Source organism: Kogia breviceps, chromosome 13 (assembly GCF_026419965.1).
Source record: "Kogia breviceps isolate mKogBre1 chromosome 13, mKogBre1 haplotype 1, whole genome shotgun sequence".
NCBI classification, from domain to species: domain Eukaryota; kingdom Metazoa; phylum Chordata; class Mammalia; order Artiodactyla; family Physeteridae; genus Kogia; species Kogia breviceps.
In genome coordinates this window covers 11,741,336-11,768,784 of record NC_081322.1, presented here as the reverse complement: position 1 = coordinate 11,768,784, position 27,449 = coordinate 11,741,336, and the positions used below count along the sequence as shown (strand labels likewise).

Here is a 27,449-nt window from a genome sequence, read left to right as displayed (position 1 = left end):
ACTTCTTTATTGTGGGGTGTAAAGTAAGATTTAATTGGGTTTACACAATGAATAAAGGGAAAGTGGATAAAATTCCCCTGTTATATTTTAAAACAGAATTTACTAAGATTGGTGTAAAATACTGTTAATTGGGGCTTCCCTGGTGGCAAAGTGGTTAAGAGTCCACCTGTCAATGCAGGAGACATGGGTTCGAGCCCTGGTCCGGGAAGTTGCTCCCATGTGCTGTGGAGCAACTAAGCCCATGCGCCGCAACTACTGAGCCTGTGTTCTAGAGCCCACGAGCCACAACTACTGAGCCTGCATGCCATAACTACTGAAGCCCGTGCACCTAGAGCCCCTGCTCAGCAACAAGAGAAGCCACCACAATGAAAAGCTGGAGCACCACAACAAAGAGTAGCCCTGGCTCCCTGCAACTAGAGAAAGCCCGCGCACAGCAACGAAGACCCAACACAGCCAATAAATAAAGAAAATGTCTAAAAAAAATACTGTTAATTGTATTCGGTGCAACAAGGTGACATCTCTTGTATCCTATTTGTGGAAACCAGGCATAAGGTACTGGCTGTGGAGGAGACTCTTAGCTCTGAAAAGGAGTTCTCAGCAGGTGGGACTCAGTACAGGAGCTAGAGAGTAATCAAGAGGCTCAACCGCTGCAGAAGTTGATCAAATCAAACTTTATCTAGGACCGTGAGAGTAAGAAAGAAGCAGGCTGGGAAGTTAAGCATGCAAGCCAAGAAATTCTCCGGAAAAAAATAGAGTTTCTTAGAAAAGCAAGGGCATTTTGATCTGAGTGAAGGAACTGGAGCAAGATGTGGTGTTCCAGGCAAACACAACTCAGAATTAAAGATGCTGTTGCATTTCCTAGAAGCCCAGATCTGTAGGAAGAATTTCATGAGATGATTCATCCAACACTCCACTTAAAGTAAAAGTGCAGTAGATATAAGGGAATATACTAGCTAGCAGTGAATCATTTGGATGCAGTAATTCTGGGAATGGAAAGCCTCAGCCCTTTGGGCTCATTTGGTCAAACTGGTGACAAGAGTGAGTCTCATAAGATCTGTGGAAGACACTGTCTCCAGGGAACTTAAAAGCTGAAATGTCCATCGACAGATCAATGGATAAAGAAGATGTGGCACATATATTCAATGGACTATTACTCAGCCATAAAAAGAAATGAAATTGAGTTATTTGTAGTGAGGTGGATGGACCTAGAGTCTTTCATACAGAGTGAAGTAAGTCAGAAAGAGAAAAACAAATACTATATGCTAACACATATATATGGAATGTTAAGAAAAATGGTTCTGATGAAACTCGGGACAGGATAGGAATAAAGACACAGATGTAGAGAATGGACTTGAGGACACGGGGAGGGGGAAGGGTAAGCTGGGACAAAGTGAGAGAGTGGCATGGACATAGATACACTACCAAATGTAAAATAGATATCCAGTGGGAAGTAGCTGCATAGCACAGGGGGATCAGCTTGGTGCTTTGTGACCACCTAGAGGGGTAGGATCGGGAGGGTTGGAGGGAGATGCAAGAGGGAAGGGATATGGGGATATATGTATATGTGTAGCTGATTCACTTTGTTATACAGCAGAAACTAACACACCATTGTAAAGCAATTATACTCCAATAAAGATGTTAAAAAAAAAAAAAAAAAGCTAACATGGTGAAGAGGAGGCCGTATCCATGGTACTCTAAAACCAACGCACACTGTCCTGGCAAACTCTCTCTCATGTTTCCCCAAGCAGTCTCCACAGGTTTAATTTACTTGAGTCGCTCTCAGAGAGCCTCACAGACAATCAGAGAATTTGTTCAGCTTCTTGTGGTGCTAACCATGGTATCAGGCTGCACTTAGCTCTTGGGTCCTGGTTTCAGGCATCTTCAGGGACCTTCCCAATATCTGTAGAATCACCAAGTCTTTGACCATATCCTCTCTTCAAGGGCACAGTCACTGGTGGTGCCAGGTCTGCTTCTAAGTTGTCCCTTTATTTAGCTGTTAAAGGTATATAACACTCATCAGTGAAGAAATGTCACCTCAAGAGTGTTTTTGTCACTTCTATAATCCACAGGTTACCATTTATTTAAAATATCTCTAATGAATATACACAAAATGAAAATAACAAGAAAGCTACTATGTTATTGCTTTATAAGTTTTAAATATTTGACTCCAATGAAGATACAAAAATTTTTTTTGTTTTTTAAATTTCAGATATTTTAAATTATAGTTGTAAAGATGGGCACTTATGTTTGGGGTACAGTACTTCCGTTATTTTATAATGAAAATAACAATTGATTTTTCTAATTTCCAAAGAAAAATTATTATTATTATTTTTTTTTCTGTGGTACATGGGCCTCTCACTGTTGTGGCCTCTCGTGTTGCGGAGCACAGGCTCCGGACGCGCAGGCTTAGCGGCCATGGCTCACGGGCCCAGCCGCTCCGTGGCATGTGGGATCTTCCCAGACCGGGGCACGAACCCATGTCCCCTGCATCGTCAGGCGGATTCTCAACCACTGTGCCACCAGGGAAGCGCAGAAAAATTATTCTTAAAGTGTTATGTATCCTCAGAGCCATGTCTCCCACAGGGTCTATTAATGCATCTCCCAGAGTATGCATACAGCATCCCCGAGCTTGGCCTGGATTCTGCTTCTCAACGGTTGTGATTCTTTGGGGTTCTTTTCTTAGAAGTACTTAAGAGTTCTGTTAAAAGACAAAATAAAAAGAGATGAATTTGCTCACTGAGAGCAAGAACATATGCAAAGTGCCATAGAACCTATATCTCAGGTATAGTATTCTCAAAGTGAAGTTTTCTTTTAAGGTTTAATATTTAAACTAGAAAACTGATTTATATGAATGGAGGGAAGCCTATTCTGAGCAGAGTAGAGTAGAATTTGTATATTAATTGCACTTTATACATACATACAATGTGATACAGTAATAAATTAAGTGATTTGCATATAAATCCCATTATCCTAAAATAAAGCTACACTTCGAAGTTTGGCAAGGTGATAGCAGTAAATTCTTTTAAGTCAAGGCACTGGACAAAGTATTAGTTTCTTGAGGTGGCATTTTTCTCCTGAGGCCCAGGAGACTTTATGCAATGTGGAATCATGGAGACTTTGAAGATGAAGAACTATAGCATTTAATTATGTTCTTTTGTAATTATAATACGCATCACCTTGTACAGACTTGCATAGGCCTTCTAACCTGATAGATATATAGCCTTAGTGCCAACACACCACAGAAAAATAACTGTCCCCTTTACGTGTACTCAGCACAGCTAGGATTTTGCCTAAGATATTTGGTAAGTTTTCTGTTCTGGGTTCAAATAAGAACATCTACTCTATGTAGCAAGTGTTCTTAGATATTAGTCACTGGTGACTTCTGGTCAGCTTGGTTGGACAGAAGCCACTGTCAGTCAAAACAAGCAAATTGGATGGTTAAGTTTCCAAGAGAACTGAGTGGCTTAATGCATGAGATCACACAAGGGCGTACACACATATGTCATACACATACACACATATGTCATACACATACACACACACACACACGTGTTCACAACTCACATCCACATGATATGCAGTGGGAAAATGAGATTGGGCCGCTGGAGCAAATCCTGCCTACTGTCCTACCTCCAGACTTCACACTCAAAGCATGCTTGCATTTGCTGCTTGAATATTGCAAATAAAACATTGCCTCACTCCCTGTTTCACTTGTGTATGTCATGTATCAGATATGTTTTTTGAGAAGTAGGGATAGTTTTTTAAAATAGGAATAACTATCTTCCAATCATCTTAATCCTAATAATGTGATAGAAAAAATTAAATAAATATAGAGCCTAATTTATGCTAAAACCAATTTTCTATCTGCTGAATTACCTAGGATTTGCCCTAAAGTGTTTATTTTAGTGGGAAATAATTTATTTATCAATAGATAAATTTATTTCACTTTTCGTGGGGTAGGTGTGCAGTTAAGTGATAGCCCTCAATATTCTGTCATTCAGTTACTAAATACCCAGAGTTACAAACATCTTGGGTTTGAATCCCAGCTCAAATCCTTGCTCTGTGTAATTTGGGACATGTCTCTTACAGTTTCTAAGTTTTCTTTTTATGAAATGGGAATTATATTGTACCTTCTAGTAGACAAAACTTCTAGTTTTGATGAAATAATTCATGAGATTGCCAGCTCAGTGCTTGATAAATAAATATTTGGTAAACAATAGATATAATTTTAAAAGAAAACAGTTTAATGATTCTATTATTCTAAACTCTAGCTTACTAAGAGACTAAACTAGAACTCATTTGAGGGAATTTATATGATTTATTCAAAATGTATTGAGTGGAAAAGTTAAAATAAAAGTCACATATCTTAGAAAACTTTGACTTCTTAAAACAAACTGGATATTAGGAATCTAATGAATTTTCAACCTAACCAAAAAATATGTGTACAAACTTTTACAATAATAATAATAGTGGCCATTTACTTTATAATTATTATGTGCTAAATACTATCAAGAGACTTCTTTACATTATTTCATTCATTCCCCACGGTATCTCTATGAGGTACGATTTATCATCACTGTTTCACAGGTGGAGAAACTTCCCCAGAGTTTCATTGCTAACTACTAGTGAAGTCAAGATTTGAATCTCTACCCACATGAACCCATGGCTCTGGCACCTTTACCGTATTACCTCGTCTGAAGCATCCCTCAAGTGCTCACATTTCCTTTGCAGACAGTTCTGAATTAGATGTTAAATTCATTTATCTGCAGGCTAGAGAGGGAACTGCACAGGGGACTTCCTTCCTTCCTACTTCAGGGAGGGCTGTGTCCCTTGTCGTGAAATCTGTGGACTCTTTTAAAGTCTGCCTATCCTTAGAGATAATTCTCCCAGCCTCAGAAAATTGTGTCCATCTCTTGAAAATCATCATCATATGTTTTTCACCAAATGAAAGGATTGTGTCTAGCTTTACTTTCTGAAATAAGTATTATGAAAACAATGCAGTTTTATATTATCTGGTTTCCAAATTCCAAAATTATATTTAAAATATGCTTCCAAACTTCCCAAACCTGACTCTCTGGAGATCCTGTCTGACCTCCAGGCAGGCCCATCATGGCCACACTGTCCAGATAAACCTTACCTCAGTGTCTAATCTAGAAACTTCTCTAATTTATGCTCTTCTCCAAATATGCTTTTGATATTATATATATGTGTAAATTTTATATTCATTTGATCAAATATATCTATAAATTGTATATTTACTTGATCAAAAATACAAGTGTTTCACCTAGTACTATGATGTTCTTTTTTAAAAAAAATCAAACTTCTAGAGGTAAAAAGCCACATGCATTAAGGCGCTTAAGAAGTATATCTGATAGTGTGGTGAGAGAGTTGCCAAGTTGCATGTCTTAAAAATAGCTGGGCTAACTGTCCTCATTAAGAGCTGCTTTGTGTACTGGGTCTTTTCACCATCAACCCTGAAGCCCCAGCTCTTTGCAGGAGGGTGAGACCAAACTGGACAGATCCATTGTTCCCTAGCTGTCTTTATATTTTTTTTCTGTTGGAAAATGAAATGACTGTGATGTTTGAATCTTGGTTTTCCCTTAAAAAGACATTTTATGAGAAGACTGCAGCTTCAGGAAATAAAGGCAGATGCTGTTAGAGTTTATGAAAGCGCAGACAAGGCCGGTAGCTGTTGTGAATTATAATGAACTCTGCAACAGCCCTGGTCCAGATGTAGCATTAATGCCTCAGATACTCCGAAACTTACAGGCATTTATTGAGAAAGCTAAAGAATTTTTTTTTTTGTCATTTGGCTTTCTCTCTGCATTATCTAGTTTCATCCAGATTGCCAGTGAAATTCAGAATTAAGATTAATTTCAGAGTTCTTCCCAAGATAAAAAAAATTAAAATATCTTGGTATGTGACAACTTATTGTCCAAATCGCAACACTAAATGAGGAGAAAAAAAAGTACAATACAGCTTCATTGTAAAAATGGGATATTTCCTTTCTGTGAAATTGTCAAGGTTTATAAAACAAGTATGAGCTCCATGTTAGGAGAAAATACCTCTTAAACAGAATCACACACATACTCCTGTATTTCAGAAAATCCTGCAGTGAATAAAGGTACAGTCAAATCTGGACATAGGATTGAACTTTTTATCATAACCAATTTCTATTCATGGTATAAATGACCACAAAGAAAACAGTTTTGTCAGCCTGCTTCTTGACCTCACTTACTAAAGTTATAAGAATGATACTTGAATTATCAGTGAAAAATGACTGCCTTTACCTGGAGTAAGTCTCATTTAATTGTCTTATCTATGGGCAGTATATTGATACAAGATAGCATTAAAATAAGCAGAAACCCGAGAAGGACAGAGGTAATAGAAGGATAGGAAAACGAAAAGGAGACTTGCTCACTCTGCAGTTGATTTTATTTCTTAATGGTTTCTTATCCCCTCCTAATGCCTTCCACTCGCACCCCAAGTGGAGCAGTTGGCAGAGAACACAACAGATGGATGACAGGCTCAGCACATGCAGTGGATCTGGCACCCCGGCACTCGACTTTTATTTGCTAAACGGTTAGCCAGATTTTAAGAAGCTAGTCTGCTAATGTTCCTATTTGGTTTAATGCACTGTGAGCATCTAGCACACAAATATTAAAATATTGCCATAAAAAAAGATCACACTGTTTCTCTGCATAGTTTAGTGGCTAATTATTTTAATCTTTAAAAAAAATTTTATTGCAGTAGAGTTGATTTACAATGTTGTGTTAATTTCTGCTGTACAGCAAAGTGATTCAATTACACATATATATACATTCTTTTTCATATTCTTTTCCATTATGGTTTATCACAGGATATTGAGTATAGTTCCCTGTGCTGTACAGTAGGACCTTGTTGTTTATCCATCCTATATACAGTAGTTTGCATCTGCTAATCCCAACCTCCCAGTCCTTCCCTCCCTCCCCCTCCTTCCCCCTCCCTCCCCCTTGGCAACCACAAGTCTGTTTTCTATGTCTGTGGATCTATGTCTGTTTTGTATATAAATTCATTTGTATCATTTTTTTAGATTCCACATATGTGATATTATATGATATTTATCTTTCACTCTCTGACTTACTTCACTTAGTATGATCATATCTAGGTCCATCCATGTTGCTGCAAATGGCATTATTTCATTCTCTTTTATGGCTGAGTAATATTCCAGTGTGTGTGTGTGTGTGTGTGTGTGTGTGCGCGCGCGCGCGCATGCATACACACACACACACACACACACACACATACCACATCTTCTTTATCCATTCATCTGTTGATGGACATCTAGGTTGCTTCCATGCCTTGGCGCTATTGTGAATAGTGCTGCTATGAAAATATGGGTGCATGTATCTTTTCTAATTATAGTTTTGTCCTAATTATTTTATTTCTGGTGTAGATTACTGAGATACTCAATAGGCAATTTAGAGGTGTAATTGATATTTTATATAGGTGTCTACAAGTTCAGATAATAGAATTTTCTTAATGTGGCTGTGTCTAAAGGAGCTTTTTCCAGCCTAGGCAGGGTTGTCATAGCCTGTGGAAGGTCACGCATGAACTAGTTGGGTAAGAGAAGAAGATTCGAGAGGATGACCACAGTCAGTATCTTTCTTTCCTCCCACCATCACTGCATTTGCACAGATCACTGACTTCACAGCTCAAGAAAAATTGCATCTATTTCATGAATTCTCCTTGACCACCAGGTAGACTTAGCAGCCCTGCACTCTTCTCGTGTAGCACTTTGTTTCCATTACCCACATAGTCTGTGTGTCTTGGTCCCCACTGTGACCTCCTGGAGAGCAAGGGCTGGGGATCCCTCTCACACCGTCACCCCAGCGCCTGGCACCTCCTTGGTTCTGCATAATGTTTGTTGAGCTGTTCAGAGCTCAAGTTAGTAGAGAAGAGAAACAGAGGATGATTGTTAGAAAACCATGCCGAGGGAGGATTGGAAAGGCCCCCAAAGGCTGCGAGGCTTCGGTCCAAATCTCCTGTACTATCTGCAGAAGCGCACTTCAGGGAATAGGAGGGCCAGAGACTCTCCCGTGTCTGGTGAAGCTGACAGGGGTGCTTCCGGGGGTGAAACAGAAATAGAGGGAAGAGTGTGCAGCCCCAGAACTGGCTTTCCATTTCCCTTGGAGACAACATGCTCTCCCTCCTCTCTCTAGCATAAATCTGTAGGTGATTTTGCTGCCTTGTCCTCCGTGCTAGGTTTGGAAATCTCCTGACTTTCTTACAACGTTGCTAAGGCATGTTCTTCCTCCAGACCTTCACAGCCATTTATCTCAGGTCTAAAGATAAGTAACCAATGGCTTCAGTGCATTGAAGCTCCAGGAGAAGTAATTGATACAGAGTAGAACTCTGAATTACTCAGCACGAGGAGTACTTCGGACCAGAAATAGTTTGCAGTTACTGGTGTCTCACTGTCTCCAAGTAGGAGCTTACTGATGACACCGTCCTTCTCTTTATATCTTCAATTATCTCGTGTTAGAATACTTGATACAGATGTCAGTTACTCCCCTCTAGATAGTTCAGTGGATGATTTACACTAACTGTCTTCTGTTTCCCTGCTACTTTTGTGAAGCTTCAAGTTTACTTAAAGACTGCCTTCCAGCTAGTCTCACAAGAAAGTGAAAAGCCCACACACTCATTCTTAACAGATCCACTTAAAGAAAACCGTACTGATGACATAGGAGCCTAGATTTTGTAATGGGGTCTTACAACATTGGCCAAGGCTCAATTCCCTAACTTTGCTGTAAGTGGAAAGAAACGTTTACGTCCCCAAACCATTTCAAAATTACTTGTTTTTTATTTGAATAACTCTGCGTATTTTGCACTCCAGTAATTTGAAAAAGGATTGTGAAAATATCCTCTTTGAAAGGAAAACTTAATGGTTTTAGTTGACTACAAGTTCAATGTATGCACAAGCAATTTAGCTTTAAAAAAGCAAGTTGGGGCTTCCCCGGTGGCGCAGTGATTGAGAGTCCGCCTGCCGATGCAGGGACACGGGTTCGTGCCCCAGTCTGGGAAGATCCCACATGCCGCGGAGCGGCTGGGCCCGTGAGCCATGGCCACTGAGCCTGCGCGTCCGGAGCCTGTGCTCCGCAGCGGGAGAGGCCACAATGGTGAGAGGCCCGCGTACCGCAAAAAAAAAAAAAAAAAAAAAAAAAAAGCAAGTTGTAGTAATGCAGGTATTGTATAGTATCCAGAACAAGGTGTGTGTGTGTGTGTGTGTGTGTGTGTGTGTGTATTTGTATGCCAGTCCTCGTCTCTGTGTGGTTGAGACCATATCTGGAGTGATGTGCTGAATTCTCAGTGCCACATTTTAAAGGACAGTGGAACAGTTACTATAATATTAAGGGACTCCAAACTATCATTTGAAAAATGATTGGATTACTGAGTGGGCTTGGTGGTGACACAAAGGGGTGTCATGTATAAGTCCCATATGATATTTGTCCTGTGTGAAATAAGACCAATGGGCAGAAATTTGGGAAAGGTTAATTTGGGTTCAGAAGGCATTGTTTCAATATCCATACATCAAATTGCTTTGTTTTGCTCTCCACAATGCAAATTCAACAGCAAACTAGCCTGACTTTAAGAAGCTTTCAATAGGGTCAGTGCCTTAGCAGGATTCTTTGGTGGAGCTGGTGGATACAAATGTATAAATGTACACCTGTCCCTGTATTTAAGAATACCCACCCTGCTTGTTTCCTAGGTGTGTGCCCTTGCATGTATTTGTGTGCACACAGATACACTCAGGTTAATAGTTCTTGAGAAAGTAGATGTTGGGTTAAGCTGCTACTAACTCCCCACGTTTATATTACTATGATTAAAACATGTATTGAGGGCTTCCCTGGTGGCGCAGTGGTTGAGAATCCGCCTGCCGATGCAGGGGACACGGGTTCGTGCCCCGGTCCGGGAAGATCCCACATGCTGCGGAGCAGCTGGGCCCGTGAGCCATGGCCGCTGAGCCTGCGCGTCCGGAGCCTGTGCGCCACAACGGGAGAGGCCACAACAGTGAGAGGCCCGTGTACCACAAAAAAAACCCAAACAAACAAACAAAAAAAAACCATGTATTGACCATGTACTGCCGATGGTGGGCTGGCTTTCTCTTCTTTGAAATGACCATAAGAATAAGTAATAATCGGGTCTCATTCATTTTTGTTTTAAATTTGCCTTATTCTGAGCATTCATGTGATAATATATCCCCATGTGTTAGCTGCATGAAGGATCCAGCAAATACAAAGAATTCAAAAAGTTTGAAGTTTTAAACCCTATGAAGTACATAGTTGTTTTACTTAACAATTTATTTATTGGAATGAAGTCCCAGAACATAGAAGGAGAAAGTACTCTTCCCTGAAATAAAAGGACTCTGATTGGACCATCAGAAAATATATAGGAGTTATATGCTTTATTTCCTGAAATACTTCGTTGAGTCGCTGGAATTTAGAACCATATAAAAATTAAATCCCGAAAGATTATGGCCTGAGTACAGCAGGACTGTTGTTGGAATTGTAGAGGTCAAGTTAGTGATATACAAAATCATAATCAGATTTACTTTTGGCTGCTTCCTTTATTGGTTTTCATGCTAGGATTCTGGCATTCCACTTCAGATATTTGTTCCAGCTATTTCACTCAAAACTCAATTTAAGTAAATTTACTCTTAATGAATATGAATTAATTAGTGGGAAAATATTATATACTTCCAAGTGTACAGTAAATTCAAACAGAAGATTGTGTTCCTGGGAAACTTGCTCTAAGTAAAATGATAGGTCAAATTACATTTTTAAATATGGAAACAGTGTTATAAATAGGATCTCAGACCTTTTTTTTAAACATCTTTATTGGAGTATAATTGCTTTACAATGGTGTGTTAGTTTCTGCTTTATAACACAGTGAATCAGCTATGCATATACATATATCCCCATATCTCCTCCCTTTTGCATCTCTCTCCCACCCTCCCTATCCCACCCCTCTAGGTGGTCACAAAGCACCGAGCTGATCTCCCTGTGCTATGTGGCTGCTTCCCACTAGCTATCTATTCTACATTTGGTAGTGTATATATGTCCATGCCACTCTCTCACTTTGTCCCAGCTTACCCTTCCCCCTCCCCATATCCTCAAGTCCATTCTCTACATCTGCAGGATCTCAGGCTTTTTAATCAAAGTCTGAATGCCTAACTTTTTAAAGAGAAAAAATCACCAAAACATAGTATATAACTTTCTGTTTTCCAGGCTTAGGTCTAGTTATAAGGGAATTTTCGTTTTCCTGCTTAATCTGCCTTTCTTTGCTTGGTCTTATTGGTACTAGATTTGCAAACTACAGCCCTAGGGAGTGTGATTCTTTATTAAATGTCTTTCAGACAACATGTATTTCCTGCATAAGAAAAGACATTGATTCCAATGTCAAAGAAATTAGGAAAACTAATAATTTATCTTGTATGCCTAGCTGTGCTTACTTCTGGGAAATGAGCAGTGATAAAAAGAAGGTAATTGAAATCCTTTGATCAGCTTTTCAGAAAGCCACCAGCTGCTCCTAAATCACACCTAAGTTTTCTCCAATTCTGGAAAGGTTTTTTTAGGTTGCTCTGTGAAGTTGAAGACACGCTTTGTATTACACTAATAACATGGCATCGATGCTATCAGCAGCAGTGTTAGATTTTACCCTGCTTTATATTACACATATTCGTACATTGCCCATCTGGAGCTTGAATTTGTAATACGAAAGGGATGCATGGAAAAACCTGTAATAGATGGAAAAACCTGTAATAGAAAGTATATGCCAGAGAAACAAATTTTGAAAGTTATAGTAGATACAGGAAACATTGATTATAATTTTCTTTCAATAATGGGCTAAAGGGCTTCCCTGGTGGCGCAGTGGTTGAGAATCCGCCTGCCAATGCAGGGGACGTGGGTTTGAGCCCTGGTCTGGGAAGATCCCACATGCCACGGAGCAACTGGGCCTGTGAGTCACAACTACTGAACCTGCGCATCTGGAGCCTGTGCTCCGCAACAAGAGAGGCCACGATAGTGAGGGGCCCGCGCACCGCGATGAAGAGTGGCCCCCGCTCGCCGCAAATAGAGAAAGCCCTCGCACAGAAACAAAGACCCAACACAGCAAAAATAAATAAATTAATTAATAAACGCCTACCCCCAACATCTTCTTTAAAAAAAAATAAAATAAAATAATGGGCTAACGTATTGATGGGAAGCCAAAAAAGAAGCTTCTTATTTCCTCCTGTGCTGAGACTGGCAGCACCGAGGGACAGCAAGAATGTAGAAAACCCAGCTAATGTCTGTTCATCCAGTAATTTTAGGCAGGCATTTATTTGTTGGGTAGAATTCAATTTGACCCCAAGCTGCATGGCCACCAGAGCTTTGAAACTGTGATTCAGAGTAAAGAAGGGCTCATTCTGTTGACATAAATTAGGCTTTAGATAAAGTCCTGACAGGAGAAACATAGTCTGTTAATCTGTTAAACAAAATTTTGCTCTTTAAGACTATTTTCTTCTTTAGTTGTTATGCTACTTAGTAGGTTTTTTTTTTTTTTTTGAGATATAATCAGAAACAAATATGCTAAGTTATCCCTCAGGGACTGGAAAAATGACAAATGATTTTACATGATTATAAGTTTCTGTGTCAGACATCTCTGGTAACTTTGAGAAAATCTGTGAGAAGAAAATAAATTGGTTTCTGAATACCAAAGTTACAGACTTTAAGCTACAAAAGTTTCCCAGCATCTCAAAATCTTTCATATGTTGTTGTGTCACGTGAAGCCAGCTCGTTTCCTGGAAGAGTAATCAGTGGTGTCCATTGGGCTATCATGGAGCTTAGAATTATGTTTACAAAACAAATTTTTGGTCAGGAAAGAGCAGAGACCAATTAACACTGGCCATAGGAAAACATTTTAATTGCAACACTCGTAAAACCAGTGTCCATTAAAGAGAGAAACATTCTTCCTGTCAAGGAAGAATGGTACCCAGTTGACAGTGCATCTGGGTGTGACCCTAACCTGATATGTGCCAGAGGTGGGCAATTAGGTGTGTCAGTCTTTGGAGCACATGACACATAGGAGTGAGCTGTGAGCAAAGAAAAAGGGAAGGAGCTACTGACATTTCTTTTTTCCAAAAAGTATTTTTGGCAGTGTAGACTGTGCCAGTGTACCTTACCAGATTATAAACCATATCGTGTTATCGTGTGTAACTTGTAATATGATGTAAAACATTATATTGGACCAACCAATGAAAATAATTCTGCTCTTCATGGACAAGTGGACATACTTCTGTGATGAGTAACAGCTCAGGTTCCATAGAATGTTCCCTGGTGTCAAAAACTTAATGTGCTTTGACTATCACTTTATTAAATGAAATGGGAAGTTTCTAATATATTTGTGGGATGCCTCAGGTCTAGAACTATAACAACTTTTTAAATGATGGAAATATATTTATTACATAGATAAGTACATTGTATTTTATTGATGCCTCAACACTTGGCCACAAAGTTTTGCCTTTAGTGTTTAGTATATTCTGTGATGATAGCAGTTACACTGTGAAGCACAGATAATTTAATCTAGTCAAAGAAAAGCCTTAGTCTTTAAAATATGTTGTGTATATAGCAGTACACTGCTGGCAGAAATGACTAAGCCTTTCCAAAAATGTATTAATTGATGAAACGATAATGATCTCTTTAGGCTTAAACAGAGCATATTATTGCTATTTTAAAATTTGAAGATATGATTTTTTTCTTCATATATTTGAATTTTATTTTAAAAACTCTAAGAAGTGATATCTAACTTCATTTTAGGTAATACTTTAAAAAAACCTGTTGTTTCATAAATGTTTGCTAGAAATAAAGCGGGTCAGTAGGATTGTTAGTTTATTTTGAGCTTTCTAAACCTGGAAACTGGGGAGCCCAAGTCACACCCTTGAAGCAGCAGAATTCCTGAGGCTCCACTGGGAACGTGCACACCCTCCCAGGAGTATCTCGTTCTAGCTTGTGTGCCATTTACAAACCAGACTCGTCAAAGAGATGGCCCATGAATTCCAGTAATGGAAACTGAGAGGCATCTGCTGAAAACCTTTGTACCCAACACTGGAACCAGATGGATGGAAAGAACTCAAAATTCTCCCGAGGAACTGTTTCAAGTAGAACGGCGTTGGGCACGTCTTCAAAACTGATCTAAAGGCAGTCAGCGGGAATGAGAAAGAAAGTAGATATGCTTTATATGTATATAAATATTTTAAATAAATAAATATATATAAATATAAATAAATAAATATATATATGTGTATATTTAGTTGTTAGATAAGAGGTCACTTACAAGCCAGAATGAAATCTTTTCCATGAGACAGTGCAGGTGGGTGATTAGGTGCACAGAGATGAAGTAGGTGAACTTGAATTCCAGGTATATCCTGATTGTGTATTCATCTGTAAGAAGATGGTCATAATAGTTGTATCTACCTGACAGGTTTGTTGCGAGAACAGTGCCTGGCCCATAGACAGCCGGTGTCAGAATTTAGTGTTATGTCCAGAGGTTTGAAAGAGAGAAAATAAAACAAAGGGCACTAAGTAGCACGTGGGAAAGCGCGGGCTGTGCAGTCTGAGAGGCCTCCATTCACATCTTAGGTGATGCTCCTAGTTGGTGACCTTGAGCGCGCTACTGAACCGCTCAGAGCCTCTATCTTCTTATTTTCTGAATGCAAGCACTAGTCCTGGAGTTGGGAGATGAGGGATGGGAGCAAAGCCCCCTGTACTTGACACACGCTCAGCATTAGGCTGCCTTTCCTCCCAGCCTAGAACAAGTTGTTAAAAAACACAAAAATTTCTTTATTCACTTGTTTTTTTTGTGGCTAACAAAATTTATTCTGTGTATTTCTTTTAGGGCGAAAATGGTTTACATGGAGCTCCAGGCTTACCTGGTCAAAAGGTAAAGAGATTTGTAATGTTTCCTATTAGTTAAGAACTTTAACATCTTGCAAGTTGAATGTGCACATAATATAGTGAAGATTTAGAAAGTGCGTTTGACGAAACTGAATTCCCTGAGTCAACCAGCACTTGAACTTCCTTTCCAAAGAGAACCCGCGGAAGCGATCCCTTCTCAAAGGACCTACTTTGGGAAGGAGTTTTATCAGAGACGTTTAGCCACATGCTTCTCCGGAGAAGTGGGCAATGATGCTTCATGGGGGCCCGAGGGGTGAGCACAGCTGCTCTGGGAATGTTTTCACTGTTGAGTCTAAAATGAAGACTGGAACAGGCTTTACTACCTTTGACGGTGTGTGGTTACTTCTTTTCCTTTTTGTATTTCCCAGATTGAGCTAAATATAATGGTTACAGTGATATAAAACATTAAATATTACAAAGATGCTACAACTAATCTCTTCAAAAAATGCTTTCAGAATGATATACTCATAATCAGTAGGGATTTTTGCATTGGCTAGGGTGCTTCTTTCTGGGCCTACAATCTTTCTCCTTAGCGAGGTAAACTTCATTTCACCCCTGTATTGTCCATGGGCTGATTTTTCCTCCTGGGAAGAAATATGATTGTAGATGACCAGCATTATTGGAAACACAGAGACCGGTTTATTCCAGTTTCCTGAAGGGACGGGGAGCCCCTTCAGGTGGCGCCAGCTGTCGTGATACCACCCAGAGAATCCCGCCACAGGGGAGAGCATTACTGCTACAATATTAGACGCCCACCAAAGCCAAGCGTATCATTTCTATGCACTGGAGAAGTTTTACGGATCTTAGCAACAGGAAGTCAGAAGTTACTATTGCATCTAGGTTTTGCTCTGTAGCAAAAAATTACCATTAAAAAGATATGCACGTATTTATAGTTACAGCTTTTGAAAAATCTTCCTTTACTTGCTTGATGAAGATACTAAGATTGAACTGGCAGTGATGAAATGGCAAGTTTCTGCATTTCTTCACAGCAGTTCTAGACAAAACCCATTGATACAGCGGGTGCTGCATCTGTGAGTTGAGCTGCCAGCCAAGGGATGTGTAGATTTATCTTCTGGGAAACAGTTTTGGACCTTCCAGCAGCTGTGTATGGTGGCTGCCTCATGCTGGCATCGAGGCCGATGTACTGCAGCGTTCAGCAGCTTTGTGTCAGCTTGAATTAACAGATCAAGTTAAAGTCTATATTTTAGGAAAAAATGATAGGGAAGAGATAGGCCACACATTCAGTGGCAAATATACCCAAATACTAACTTACTTTCTTTCCTGTACCTTTTTTGAAAGTAGATAAAGCAGAAGTAATTATTATTATTATTTTTAATTTTCTTTATTTTTTTGCTGCGTTGGGTCTTCATTGCTGCACGCAGGCTTTCTCAAGCTGCAGCAAGCAGGGGCTACTCTTCATTGCAGTGTGTGGGCTTCTCATTTCAGTGTCTTCTCTTGTTGCGGCGCACGGGCTGTAGAGTGCAGGCTCAGTAGTTGTGGTGCACGGGCTTAGTTGCTCCAAGGCATGTGAGGTCTTCCCTGGCCAGGGCTCGAACCTGTGTCCCCTGCATTGGCAGGCAGCTTCGTAACCACTGCGCCACCAGAAGCCCCAGAAGTAATGATTTAATCGGGTGTGTGTGTATGTGTCATCGGGTGTATGAGTATATGTATAATATACACATAGTAAAAAGCAGGCATTCCTTTTCTTACATACAAATTTTAATTACATTAAGTGTCACCTCGTTTGAAGCACTGCAGATAAAAACTGGAGATAAGAAACCCTCCATCCCTCGTCTCCGTTTACTGAGTGCTTCCTGTGGGTGGAGGGCTGGGTATGACCCACCCGCAGCATTCCCTTGCCGGCTACGCTGTTGTGAGTGCCTGATGTATATTTGCCGTTCAATGAATATTTGTTGATCATATGAATGAAACATCAGTACTCTAAATATCTGTGCAGAGTTAAGTGGGGAAATAAGCTTGTCAGATCAGAGAGGTTTTACTTGAAGAACAGGGGTTTATACCTCTCAGAATCAACATGGTGAGTGAGAGCCCACACCCGTTCTGTGCTGGAGAGGCGGGCCATCTGGGTGGGAAAGAGCCTGGCTCCGGTGTCAGAGCCAGAGCCTGAACGCTGGCCTCGTTCATGACACACCTCTCCCTGGGACAGTCTTCCGTGGAAGTCAGCTTGAGGAGGATGTTTCTACTGGATCTGGTGGAATAAATAGTGGTAGTAATAACAACAGTAATGGCTAAATGAGTCTGTGCCAGGCACACTATTTGATGCATTCAGTTCTCAAAACTCCTATGAGAAAGGTACTTTGGTTGCAGAAATTCTGATTTGGGGAGATTAAATTGCATTGCAAGTAGTGAAGCTATAGGTTTTACCCTAGAAAATTATTCCTTCAGTGTTTAGAAGTGTTTAAATTTTGTATAAGTTAATATTGGCTTCGCGCTTACATTTTTAAAATGGTTTTAATATATACAATTATAGATTTTTCAATATTAAAAACTATTATTATTACTTGTGTTAAAAGTAGTGTGCCTGTTATTATACACATCATATTCCTCTTCTACAGGGAGAGCAAGGTTTTGAAGGTAGCAAAGGAGAAATTGGTGGAAAGGTAAAGATCACTTTTCATACTCATTTGTAAAAATAGTGTTCTTGAAAATATTTTGAAGTAGAATATTTAACTTGTTTTTGTGCTTTCCATAAAAGCAATTCAGTGATTTTATAGAGATAATTTAAAATATGTGCTTCCCTTAAGGTAGACTTTCCATATCGATGACTGTCATAAATCTTTCTACACTTGTTTAGGTGGTAGTTATTTCTACATATTTCTAGTTAAATCATTCCATTGATACATAAGTAATTCAAACATTTATTAAGCATTATATTTTTGTGCTGTAACACCATTGATGTGCTCATGAAATGTCCAAGTCTAAATAAATGCTTTGTTTATATGTACACCTAGTTTATCAGTGGAATTTTTCCTGAGGAAATAAATAAGTAGAACTGATTGTAATAGTCAAGGTCCAACAGAAAAGGGATGGCACATTCAAATTGAATAGTGTGGAAGAGTTGAATAAAGGGAATGTTTAAAAGGCAGGGGCAACATTTAGGAAAACCGTAAGGATTGTGCAGTATTCCAGACTGGGTAATAGGGAACTCCTTAAACCCTGCCAGGTTACTGGTTACCAGACTTAGAGGTAAAGAAAGCCATGTGGAGAGGGCTGCAGGTTGCAGCTGAGAGAAGCTGGTAACCCCTCCATTCTAGCAGTCGTTTCACACATTCACAGCTTTGTACTCAAAGTGTAGAGGATAGAAGTGTCTTAGTCATCCAAAATTTCCCTTCACACAATCATTTGCATTCTTCTGCATTTCATATGTCTAGTTTTATTTTCAAATAGGACAAAAACAGCACCATTCCTTTGTTTCATAAACTGCCATGTAATTGGACAGCCAGAAGGGAGGCTGGAAAGGGGAAGAGATAATCTCAAATTAGAGTGTGTGGCCTGTGTTGAGTTTTCTGAGCAGTTATCAGTTATTTGCTTCTTCAGTAAGTATTTATAGATAGAATGAGCATCTATTATAATTATAAGACAAATTACACATGTAAGCTACTTGCTAATTACGTTTCCTCACAGAACAGTGAGGGGGAAGGAAGGATAGCCATATAATTATCGTATAATTGAAGAGAAGTCCATTGAGTGGTGACTGTTTTTGAAGTGGATCCTCCTTCCTAGGAGTCTCTTGAATATTTTTGCTTTAGAATAACCGGCATTGCAAGACCATGGATTTAAATAAATGCTTTACATATTCCTGTTTTATTAATGGTACTTTACCTGTAGGAATAAGTAAGAATAAGCAAGGAAAACAGGTATATTCTCTGTAATTTGAAGTCGCCATCTCACTAAAATCTTAGTGGCTATTTTGATATTTTAGATATACGGTTGGTATTGCTTAGTCATAAACAGATTCTCACAGGCTATGAGGTATTGAAAAACATTCAGTACATCTGGCTTCAAAGACTTCCCTTCTAATTCCTCGTATCTGTTAACTGTTGCCTTCAAATTGTCCATGTCACCAAGAGGTGAAACTATTTGTGGGGAATATGATTGAGTTATCAGGAAGAAATAAAGCACCAAGTAGAAAAGACAATGTCTTGAATGAGAATTACAACTGAAATGGTTTATAGTCAAATGTAAGATTCACATAACAACGCTTATGTTAAAAACATATCCTGCTTTGATTTTTATTTACCATATATGGGATGTTTGAGTTTCTTCAGTGTTACATGCTGTGTATTATGATACATGACCACACATATTTTTCCATAAGATAAATAGTTGATATCCAAGTATTCGTTTCTAGATTAGAAACTTTTTGTTTCTAGATTAAGCAAGAAACGTATGTGAGGCACTCATTTCTGTGTGACACCAGAATGAGATTCTTGGACTTCCTGCAACACAATATGTTTTCTGAATAAAGACAATCTCATTTGAATTTCAATTCTTTGTGGAAAACTGAATATATCGGGGAAATAAGACTCACCTTTCTTCTTTAATTACCTTAATGTGGCCTCTACTGTGTTTAAAATTTGACTGTTATAAATGACAAAATTCACTAGTTGCAAAATGAAATAATTCAGGAAGTTGCTGTTGTTCAGAGATATCATATCTACCAAAGCCACATGGCTACTGACCAAAAAAGTTTATCAACTGTCAAAGAGAAAATACCATATGATGGTTTTCAGGTGCTATTTCTATAATCCAGTATAAACCACGTAGAGAAATCTGCTTCTTTTCTTTATGGCTAGAAAACTAGCTTTCAGGCCAGCTTAACCCAAGCTGGACTATCACGGGGTTCCTCAGTGTATTGAAGATGCTGCCCTCAGTCCAGAAAAGAACCCATGGAACTTGAGCAAGTATAGAGGACCTCATTTGAAAGCATATTCCTGAGTCTGTCTATAGCAACTTATAACAGGGCAGAAACTCACGCCTCATTACCTAAGCAAACACAGTTCAGCCAAGTCAGTCCTAAAGTGAAAATTATTTGAAGGGGTGGTTCTTTCTCTCAAAGATTAGTTTCTGATGCTGGCAAGACTTTCCCAGAGGACAGCTCTCGTCAGGTTTGCCACGTTCTGGTTTATCTTAGGAATGACCTCGCCCCACTGACCTGTTACTGGCTGGAGCATCATTCAAGGATCCCTGGATCCCTGACAGCATAGCCCATGAGGCAGGAGAGGGGATGTCTATATTCTGGCTGAGGAATAGACCCCCAGCTGAGGTCTACATTCTGATTTCTCTGTTTCTATAGGAGTGGTCTTAAACATCCCCTCTTTGGGGGATTTTCCTTAGGTTCCTTCAGTATTACTGTAGATGTTATATGGCTACTACTAGCAGTAAACAAAATGAAGAGTTCACTCTTCTTTTTTTAAAAATTTATTTTATGGAAGTATAGTCGATTTACAATGTTGTGTTAGTTTTTGCTGTATAGCAAAGTGATTCAGTTATACATATATGTACAATCTTTTTCATATTCTTTTCCATTATGGTTTATTACAGGATGTTGAATATAGTTCCCTGTGCTATACAGTAGGACCTTGTTGTTTATCATCCCATATATAATAGTTTGCACCTGCTAACCCCAAACTCCTACTCCATCCCTCTCCCCAACCTTGGCAACCACAAATCTGTTCTCTGTGTTTGTGAGTCTGTTTCTATTTTGTAGATAAGTTCATTTCTGTCATATTTTAGATTCCACATATAAGTGATATATGATATTTGTCTTTCTCTGTCTGACTTACTTCACTCAGTATGATCATCTCTAGGTCCATCCATGTTGCTGCAAATGGCATTATTTCATTCTTTTTTATGGCTGAGTAGTATTCCACTGTATATATGTACCACATCTTCTTTATCCATTCATCTGTCGATGGACATTTAGGTTGCTTCCATGTCTTGGCTGTTGTAAATAGTGATGCTATGAACATAGGGGTGCATGTATCTTTTAGAATTATAGTTTTGTCCAGATATATGCCCAGGAGTGGGATTGTTGGGTCATAGGATAGTTCTATGTTTAATTTTTCGAGGACATTCCATTTTGTTTTCCCTAGTAGCTGCACCAATTTACATTCCCACCAACAGTGTAGGAGGGTTCCCTTTTCCCCACACCCCCTCCAGCATTTATTATTTGTAGATTTTTTAATGATGGCCATTCTGACTCGTGTGAGGTGGTGAAGAGTCCACTCTTGATGACAGTTATCCCCACTGTCAGCCTTCCTCGTAATGACATAGCCAAATCAACTCTTGTTACACGACCAAGGTAGATGCAAGAGCTAGGCTCTGAATATCACTTTAGAAAAAGGCCATCTGGCAGGGGTTCAATGAAGTGATTATCATTCCTAAACACTGAGCCCAGATCTTTACTTTAGATCTTTGTGAAAATAGGAGTATTACTTGGTTGCATTCATGAAAAGGAGCAAATAGAAAAGCAAATGTAAACATCTGCTTCATAATAGAATTCAATATTTTAAGTAATTGCTTCAGGTGATGTAATTTAGTTTGCTTTTAAAATTCTCATTCTTGTATGGTGTCAATCAAACCCTACCTGACTTAAAGTTTAAAAACTAATTTCTTCAGCATTACACTTGATTCTGCTGCACTTTACTGTTAACATATCATTTAATTGTGAGAGAGAAACATCCAGTGGCAACTGTTACTCTCGCCACAGTGTTCCTGACATTTTCTAGCTACAACGTTGTCGATTTTGGTTCATTCAAGAGTGACATTTAAGATAATATGGGCACACATGGCAGCAAATCTTTACTGGGATCTAAGATGTTTCAGCAACTGTGAAACTTTTCCATTTGATATTGCGATTATCTGGTCTCTTCGAGATCCCTTAAGTTTAATGAAAATAAAAGAGAACAATCAAATTGATTTTTGTCATGAACCATGTGGCTCCAGGAGATGTGGACAGTGTGCAACAGTTCACATGTTCTATAGTCTAGAGTGTTCATGGTTTAACAGTTTCTGACTTACGGGCATTACCTACTTTCATCATCTTGATCAATGATCTTTTCTTTCACCCTGAGTTAAACTAATAACAATAACCATAACCATAACACTTAACAAATGCATATGATTCCTGCTTTAATTTGTCTCTGAAAACTTTGGAAAACTGGTTGCTATAAATTTCCAGTGACTTGTGATTTTTATTGTCTTCTTACCAGAGTGTTGTCTAGGTCCTGAAATGCCATATATTTATTTAAATCAGAAAATTATATTTAAATATTTATTACTCTGGTTTTATAGATGTTGCAAATACTTTACCTGACAGAATCCACTGGAAAAACATCTAACTGATGCCTATTTGGTTGATTTATTTAACCACGTATTATTGTATTGTATTACTGCAATATAAGGTAGTATAATCTGTAATATAATTTTGTAGAAAATGTGATATTCAAATGAATAAAATTATTAAAATGTCTATTGTAATGTATGGTTAAGTACAAGTACGCTTTACTAATCCAAAACTATCTCGGTTATTTATAATTAAGGCATGCATCCGATCATTTGTATTTCTTAATTTTCAGATGACATAACTCAAATTTTCATTGGCCATCCTAGAATAAAATATACATTTAGGCTTAGTGTTGATTTTAAGAATGATGTGCAGGGCTTCCCTGGTGGCGCAGTGGTTGAGAATCCGCCTGCCGATGCAGGGGACACGGGTTCGTGCCCCGGTCTGGGAAGATCCCACATGCCGCGGAGCGGCTGGGCCCGTGAGCCATGGCCGCTCAGCCTGCGCGTCCGGAGCCTGTGCTCCGCAACGGGAGAGGCCACAACAGTGAGGCCCGCATACCACAAAAAAAAAAAAAAAAAAAAAAAGATGTGCAGCCTTTTGCCTTCTAGCATTAAATATCATGAGATTATAGTCAATAAGGCAATCAGTAGTAATCATTTGCTACTAGAAACAACAATCATGGCTTCAAATAAATCAAGACCTTTTACACTGGAAGATACTTTCACTTTTTGTTACTCAATTTTCCATCCAATTGTTGTTATGGTAATTGCACATAGAACTTGAGTTGAGAATTTGAAGGCATAGCTATGGTATTTTTGCCATTTAAAATTTTGTTGGAGAGTGAGAAAAAGCCTAAGTGAGTATGCCTATATAATATGCATAAATTATTCTTCAGAACCTTCTGGGGTAGCATCTTGGTCATTTGGCAGGGAACACGCATTCCTAGTTTCTGGAGAACCACTCCAAGGAGAGCCTAGACTTAACAATTCATTGTGGAACTGATGGTGACCTTTGTAGGGTAAATGGATTCACATTCCTGTGTCCTGTGTTCTAATCCAGCTCTGCCATGCCAGCTGTGTGAACCTGGACATGTTCCTTGCTGTCTTTACCTTACTCTCCTTTTCTATAAGATAAAGATAATTCATACTTATGGGATTTTTGTAGGAGTAAAACAAGTGCTTAGTAACTAAAAAGGTACTCAGTTAATGTTAATATCCCCAACAGCCAAAATGTGAAAAAAATATAAATATTGATATTTTGAGGAAAATAGATTTGATATAATTACTATGTCTAATTTTTTATTTGCCTAGTATTACTTCCTAATTTTACTTCTAAATAAGTAAGCAAAAGACGAGAGGATATATTAGTTAGCTACTGGCGTGTAACAAATCACCCCAAACTTCAGTGGCTTAACACACTCATTTGTCTAGCTTGTTCTCCTGTGGTTTAGCAGTTTAGACTGGGCTTATTAGCTCAGTGACTTTGCTCCCAGCTGGTCTTGTCTAGGTTTGCTCTGTATCTGTGCTCAGCTGGTGGGTTGGCTGAGGGTGGCTGGTCTAGGTCAGGCTCTGATGGACAGCATGTCTACTCAGATGGTCTCCCATCCTCCAACAATTATCCTGGTCCTGTTCTCAAGGTAACGGCAGGGGTCCAAAGAGAGCAGGCAGAAGCACATAAGGCCTCTTGAGGCCCCTGGTTCAGAGCCAGCATGCCATCAACTCTGCCACATTGTGTTGGCCAAAGCAAGTCCCAACCCCAGCCCTGATTCAAGGGGTTGGAAAACAGATGCCACCTCTTGATAGCGACAAAGTCGCATTGCAAGGGGTATGGCTACATAGGGGGGTGAAAAAACAGACCATTTTTGTAATAAATTGAACACAAATGAGATAAAATCACCTTATTTTAGTATAACAGTTGAACTCTACTTCAGAGCGAAAAGGGTCAATAGATTTAGCAACTTCATTTCCCTTCTCCTTCTCCCATGACTTGCATAGTAATCGTTAAAGTTATGTTTACATAGTGGGACTCGAGAAACTGGGTCAAAAGATATTTCCATATTTGAAATGGTAGAGATGCTTTATGTGTAGTAGGAGAATATTATAGAAAGATGAAATTCTCAATTAGAATGGGAAGGGAGAGATACAAGGTGACATATAGCTAAACCAAGGAATGACTTAGTACTTTTACATAGTCCCATGTGCTTATTAATTTTAGCTAAAGTAATACTGAGACCAGAACAACTGGGAAAAGCAGGTCAGAGTTGAAATGTATTTTTAGGATTTCACTATTAAAGCTTTCTTGGCAATTATGCTTAGCATTCAGAATGAATGCAAGAATGTTAAATACTGTTATTATAAATATAGCACTTTCCCATCATCACTTTAAAACAACTGTTGACATGTCACCTCACTTCCTGTGAATTCTCTCTTGGTTCCCCTTGTAGAATTTGCTGAACACATCAGCATGTTGGACAAGTGTTTCATTTACCCTGGTAACATGTAACACTCCTGCAACTTTTAGGAAGGGCTTACTTGTTTAATTTGACAGTTGACTTGAAAAATGAAGAGAACAGATGGAGTAGAATAATAACTATGATTTCAAAATACACAGCAGTTTATCTGTGGCCAATGCCAATTGGTATGGGAGCAACCGTGCCAACTTTCAATTAGCCGTGGTAGCAGGCAGCGGGGAAGTGTAATGGTAATCCCACAGCCAAGCTGGAGGCTTAACGTTAGTCTTCACTGACTGTGTGTCGTTTTCTTCATTCTTTACGGGGCTAGTGAATAACTCTAGATTATGTCAAATATGTTGCTACATCTTTTAATAGTGGTTATAGAAAAAGTGAAATGTCAAAAACAGAGACATGAAAAAGAGGAGAATAACCATCAAGGGCTGTACTATTTCATGGATATTAGTCTTTTAAAGTATTATTTTTAATAATTGCTTAATATTTCACTGTATGGATATATATTTTATTTGACCATTCCCTTGTTGGAAATTTAATTCCTTCTTATTTGTTTTAGTTTCTGTTTTTTTAAATGTTTTAGCTAGTACGCGTAATGCAGACTCAGCATACTTTGATAAGCATCTTTAAATATATCTCTTGTTCTTCCTTTAAACTAGATTTCTGGAATTAGAGTTATTGGGTTGATGATTATTGAGAGTTTTAAGATTCTTGATACATATACTCAAATTACTTTCTCCAAAGTTTTTTTTCAATCGGTTTATACATTCAGAAGTAGTGGTTGCATCCTTATTCCACCCTCACTACCTTTAAGTATTGTTTTTCAAATGTTTACAATTTTTAATCAATAAACATTATTTCCCTTTAAAATTTTATTTCTTTAATTTCTTTAACTACATCACATTAAACATTTATACACACAATTCTGTCATATATATTATAAATATTTTCACCTTAAGGTTTGTCTTTAATGTTTACTGTGAGTTGATATACAGAAATTCTAAATTTCTTTGTTGACAGTTGGTGTTTCTTTAATGATTTCCTTAATTCCTTCTGTATTTTGATATCCTGTGCTTTCAAGAAATCAGTTAAATATTCACTCACATTTTCTTCTAGTTTTGCTTTTACACATTGTAACCCTTTCTTCCACCTAAATGTATTTTGATGACTGATATGAGATGAAGATGAAACTTGACTTTTCCTTCAAAACTGTGTCTGATAATAATTTCCTTACATGTGTGTTCATGATGCTTTCTTTATCATATATTAATTCTTATATACTAAGATTATTTTAGCGGTATGTATTCTGTCTATTGATTACTGTATTGCTGCCACATTATTTTAATTATTTTAGCTCTTATAATACATTTTAACATCTAGCACTGGAAACACAGTTTCATTACTCTTCTTTTAAAATGTTTTCTTGCATACTTTTACCCACTTATAGTGCTACTTGCTACTTGTTTAAATTTGGATGGTTACCCACTCTTTGATTTCCTCATCCTTGAACCGAGAATAGTAATGATACTGATTTTATTGGGTTTGTGTCAAACTGAAATGATGTTGTCATCAAAGGATCCAAACCAGTGCCTGGCATAGAGTAAGATGTTGAAAAAGTGTTTGCTTTTATTTTTGTCTTCTTTATGAATTTAGTTTAGTTCTCCTAGTTCCAAAATATCAATATTACTGTTGGTATAACTACCAGTTGGTTTTATGTTGACTCTACACATTGCTTTGGGATAGAGCAGAGTGTGGCTGAGCCTCAGAGGAGTGGAGGCAGGAACTAGGACGCCTCTGCGTCCTCTCTTTTCTTCTCTGGCTACGTGATCTCTCTTTTCTGTGAAACCGCTCTGTTCTCTTGTGTTACGTCTTGACTCTCCTTGCTCGTCGGTAAACTTAGTATTAGATGGCCACACCCGAGTGGCAGCCTTGTCCCCAGCTTGCACACCTTCATAATCCCAATGCCAATAACACACTGCCATCACGAGGTGTCATACCCACATTCCGAGTATAGAGAATCTAGTTGACTCACCTCTGGCTCCATCACCTGAGTCTGGAAAGCCCTGCAGCCAACTCCGCTGACTTACAGAGAGTGCATGGGATTTATAAGAAGGGGTATGGGGGTGAGAAAAAAGAAAAAAAAAAAAAAGCAGCCGTAAATCTGTGAGTATTGCTGATATATGGGAAAGCTCTTGATTTTTGTACCTCCATTTAATATCTAGTCACTTTACACAATTCTTTTCTTGAATCTAGTTCCTAATTTTATGAATTCTGTTAGTTTTTCCATTGAAAGCGGTGAGCTGTATACAACAGTGTCATAGGAAATGTGCATCCTGGCTTCTTCATTCCAATTGTTTTAGCTCCCTTCATGTTTCACGTCTTGCTGTAGGGTGCCTACTAGGAGACTCTGCAGTAGTCAAGCAAGAGATGATTGCAGCTTGTAATTTTCCTGGAGGTCGAGAGAAGTGGCTAGATTTCAGATATAACTTGGAGATAGCACCAACTGATTTTAGTGATGTAGGTGTAAGAGAGAAGGTGGTGATAAGAGATAACTGTCACATTCTGGCCACTGTACATTGGAAGAGGAACAAATTAGGGTAGGGGTTTATACCATGAGTTGGAGGTGAGTGTGAGGCATCTAATTAGGTCTGAGCCTGGAGTTCAGAAAAAAAAGTCCGTACTCCAGTTACAAGTGAGGGGT

At 38.7% G+C, this 27,449-nt stretch overlaps 1 protein-coding gene across 2 annotated transcripts in view; it reads left to right on the top strand.

Annotated features, from left to right (window-relative positions):
• Nucleotides 1–27,449, top strand: part of COL19A1 (collagen type XIX alpha 1 chain) — a 363,734-nt gene that overhangs the window by 84,107 nt on the left and 252,178 nt on the right. For both annotated transcript variants that reach the window (XM_067011389.1, XM_067011388.1), the window contains exons 11-12: nucleotides 14,914–14,958; nucleotides 17,549–17,593. In XM_067011389.1, coding sequence (XP_066867490.1) covers nucleotides 14,914–14,958; nucleotides 17,549–17,593 — 90 coding nt within the window. The remainder of the gene's footprint in view (nucleotides 1–14,913; nucleotides 14,959–17,548; nucleotides 17,594–27,449) is intronic.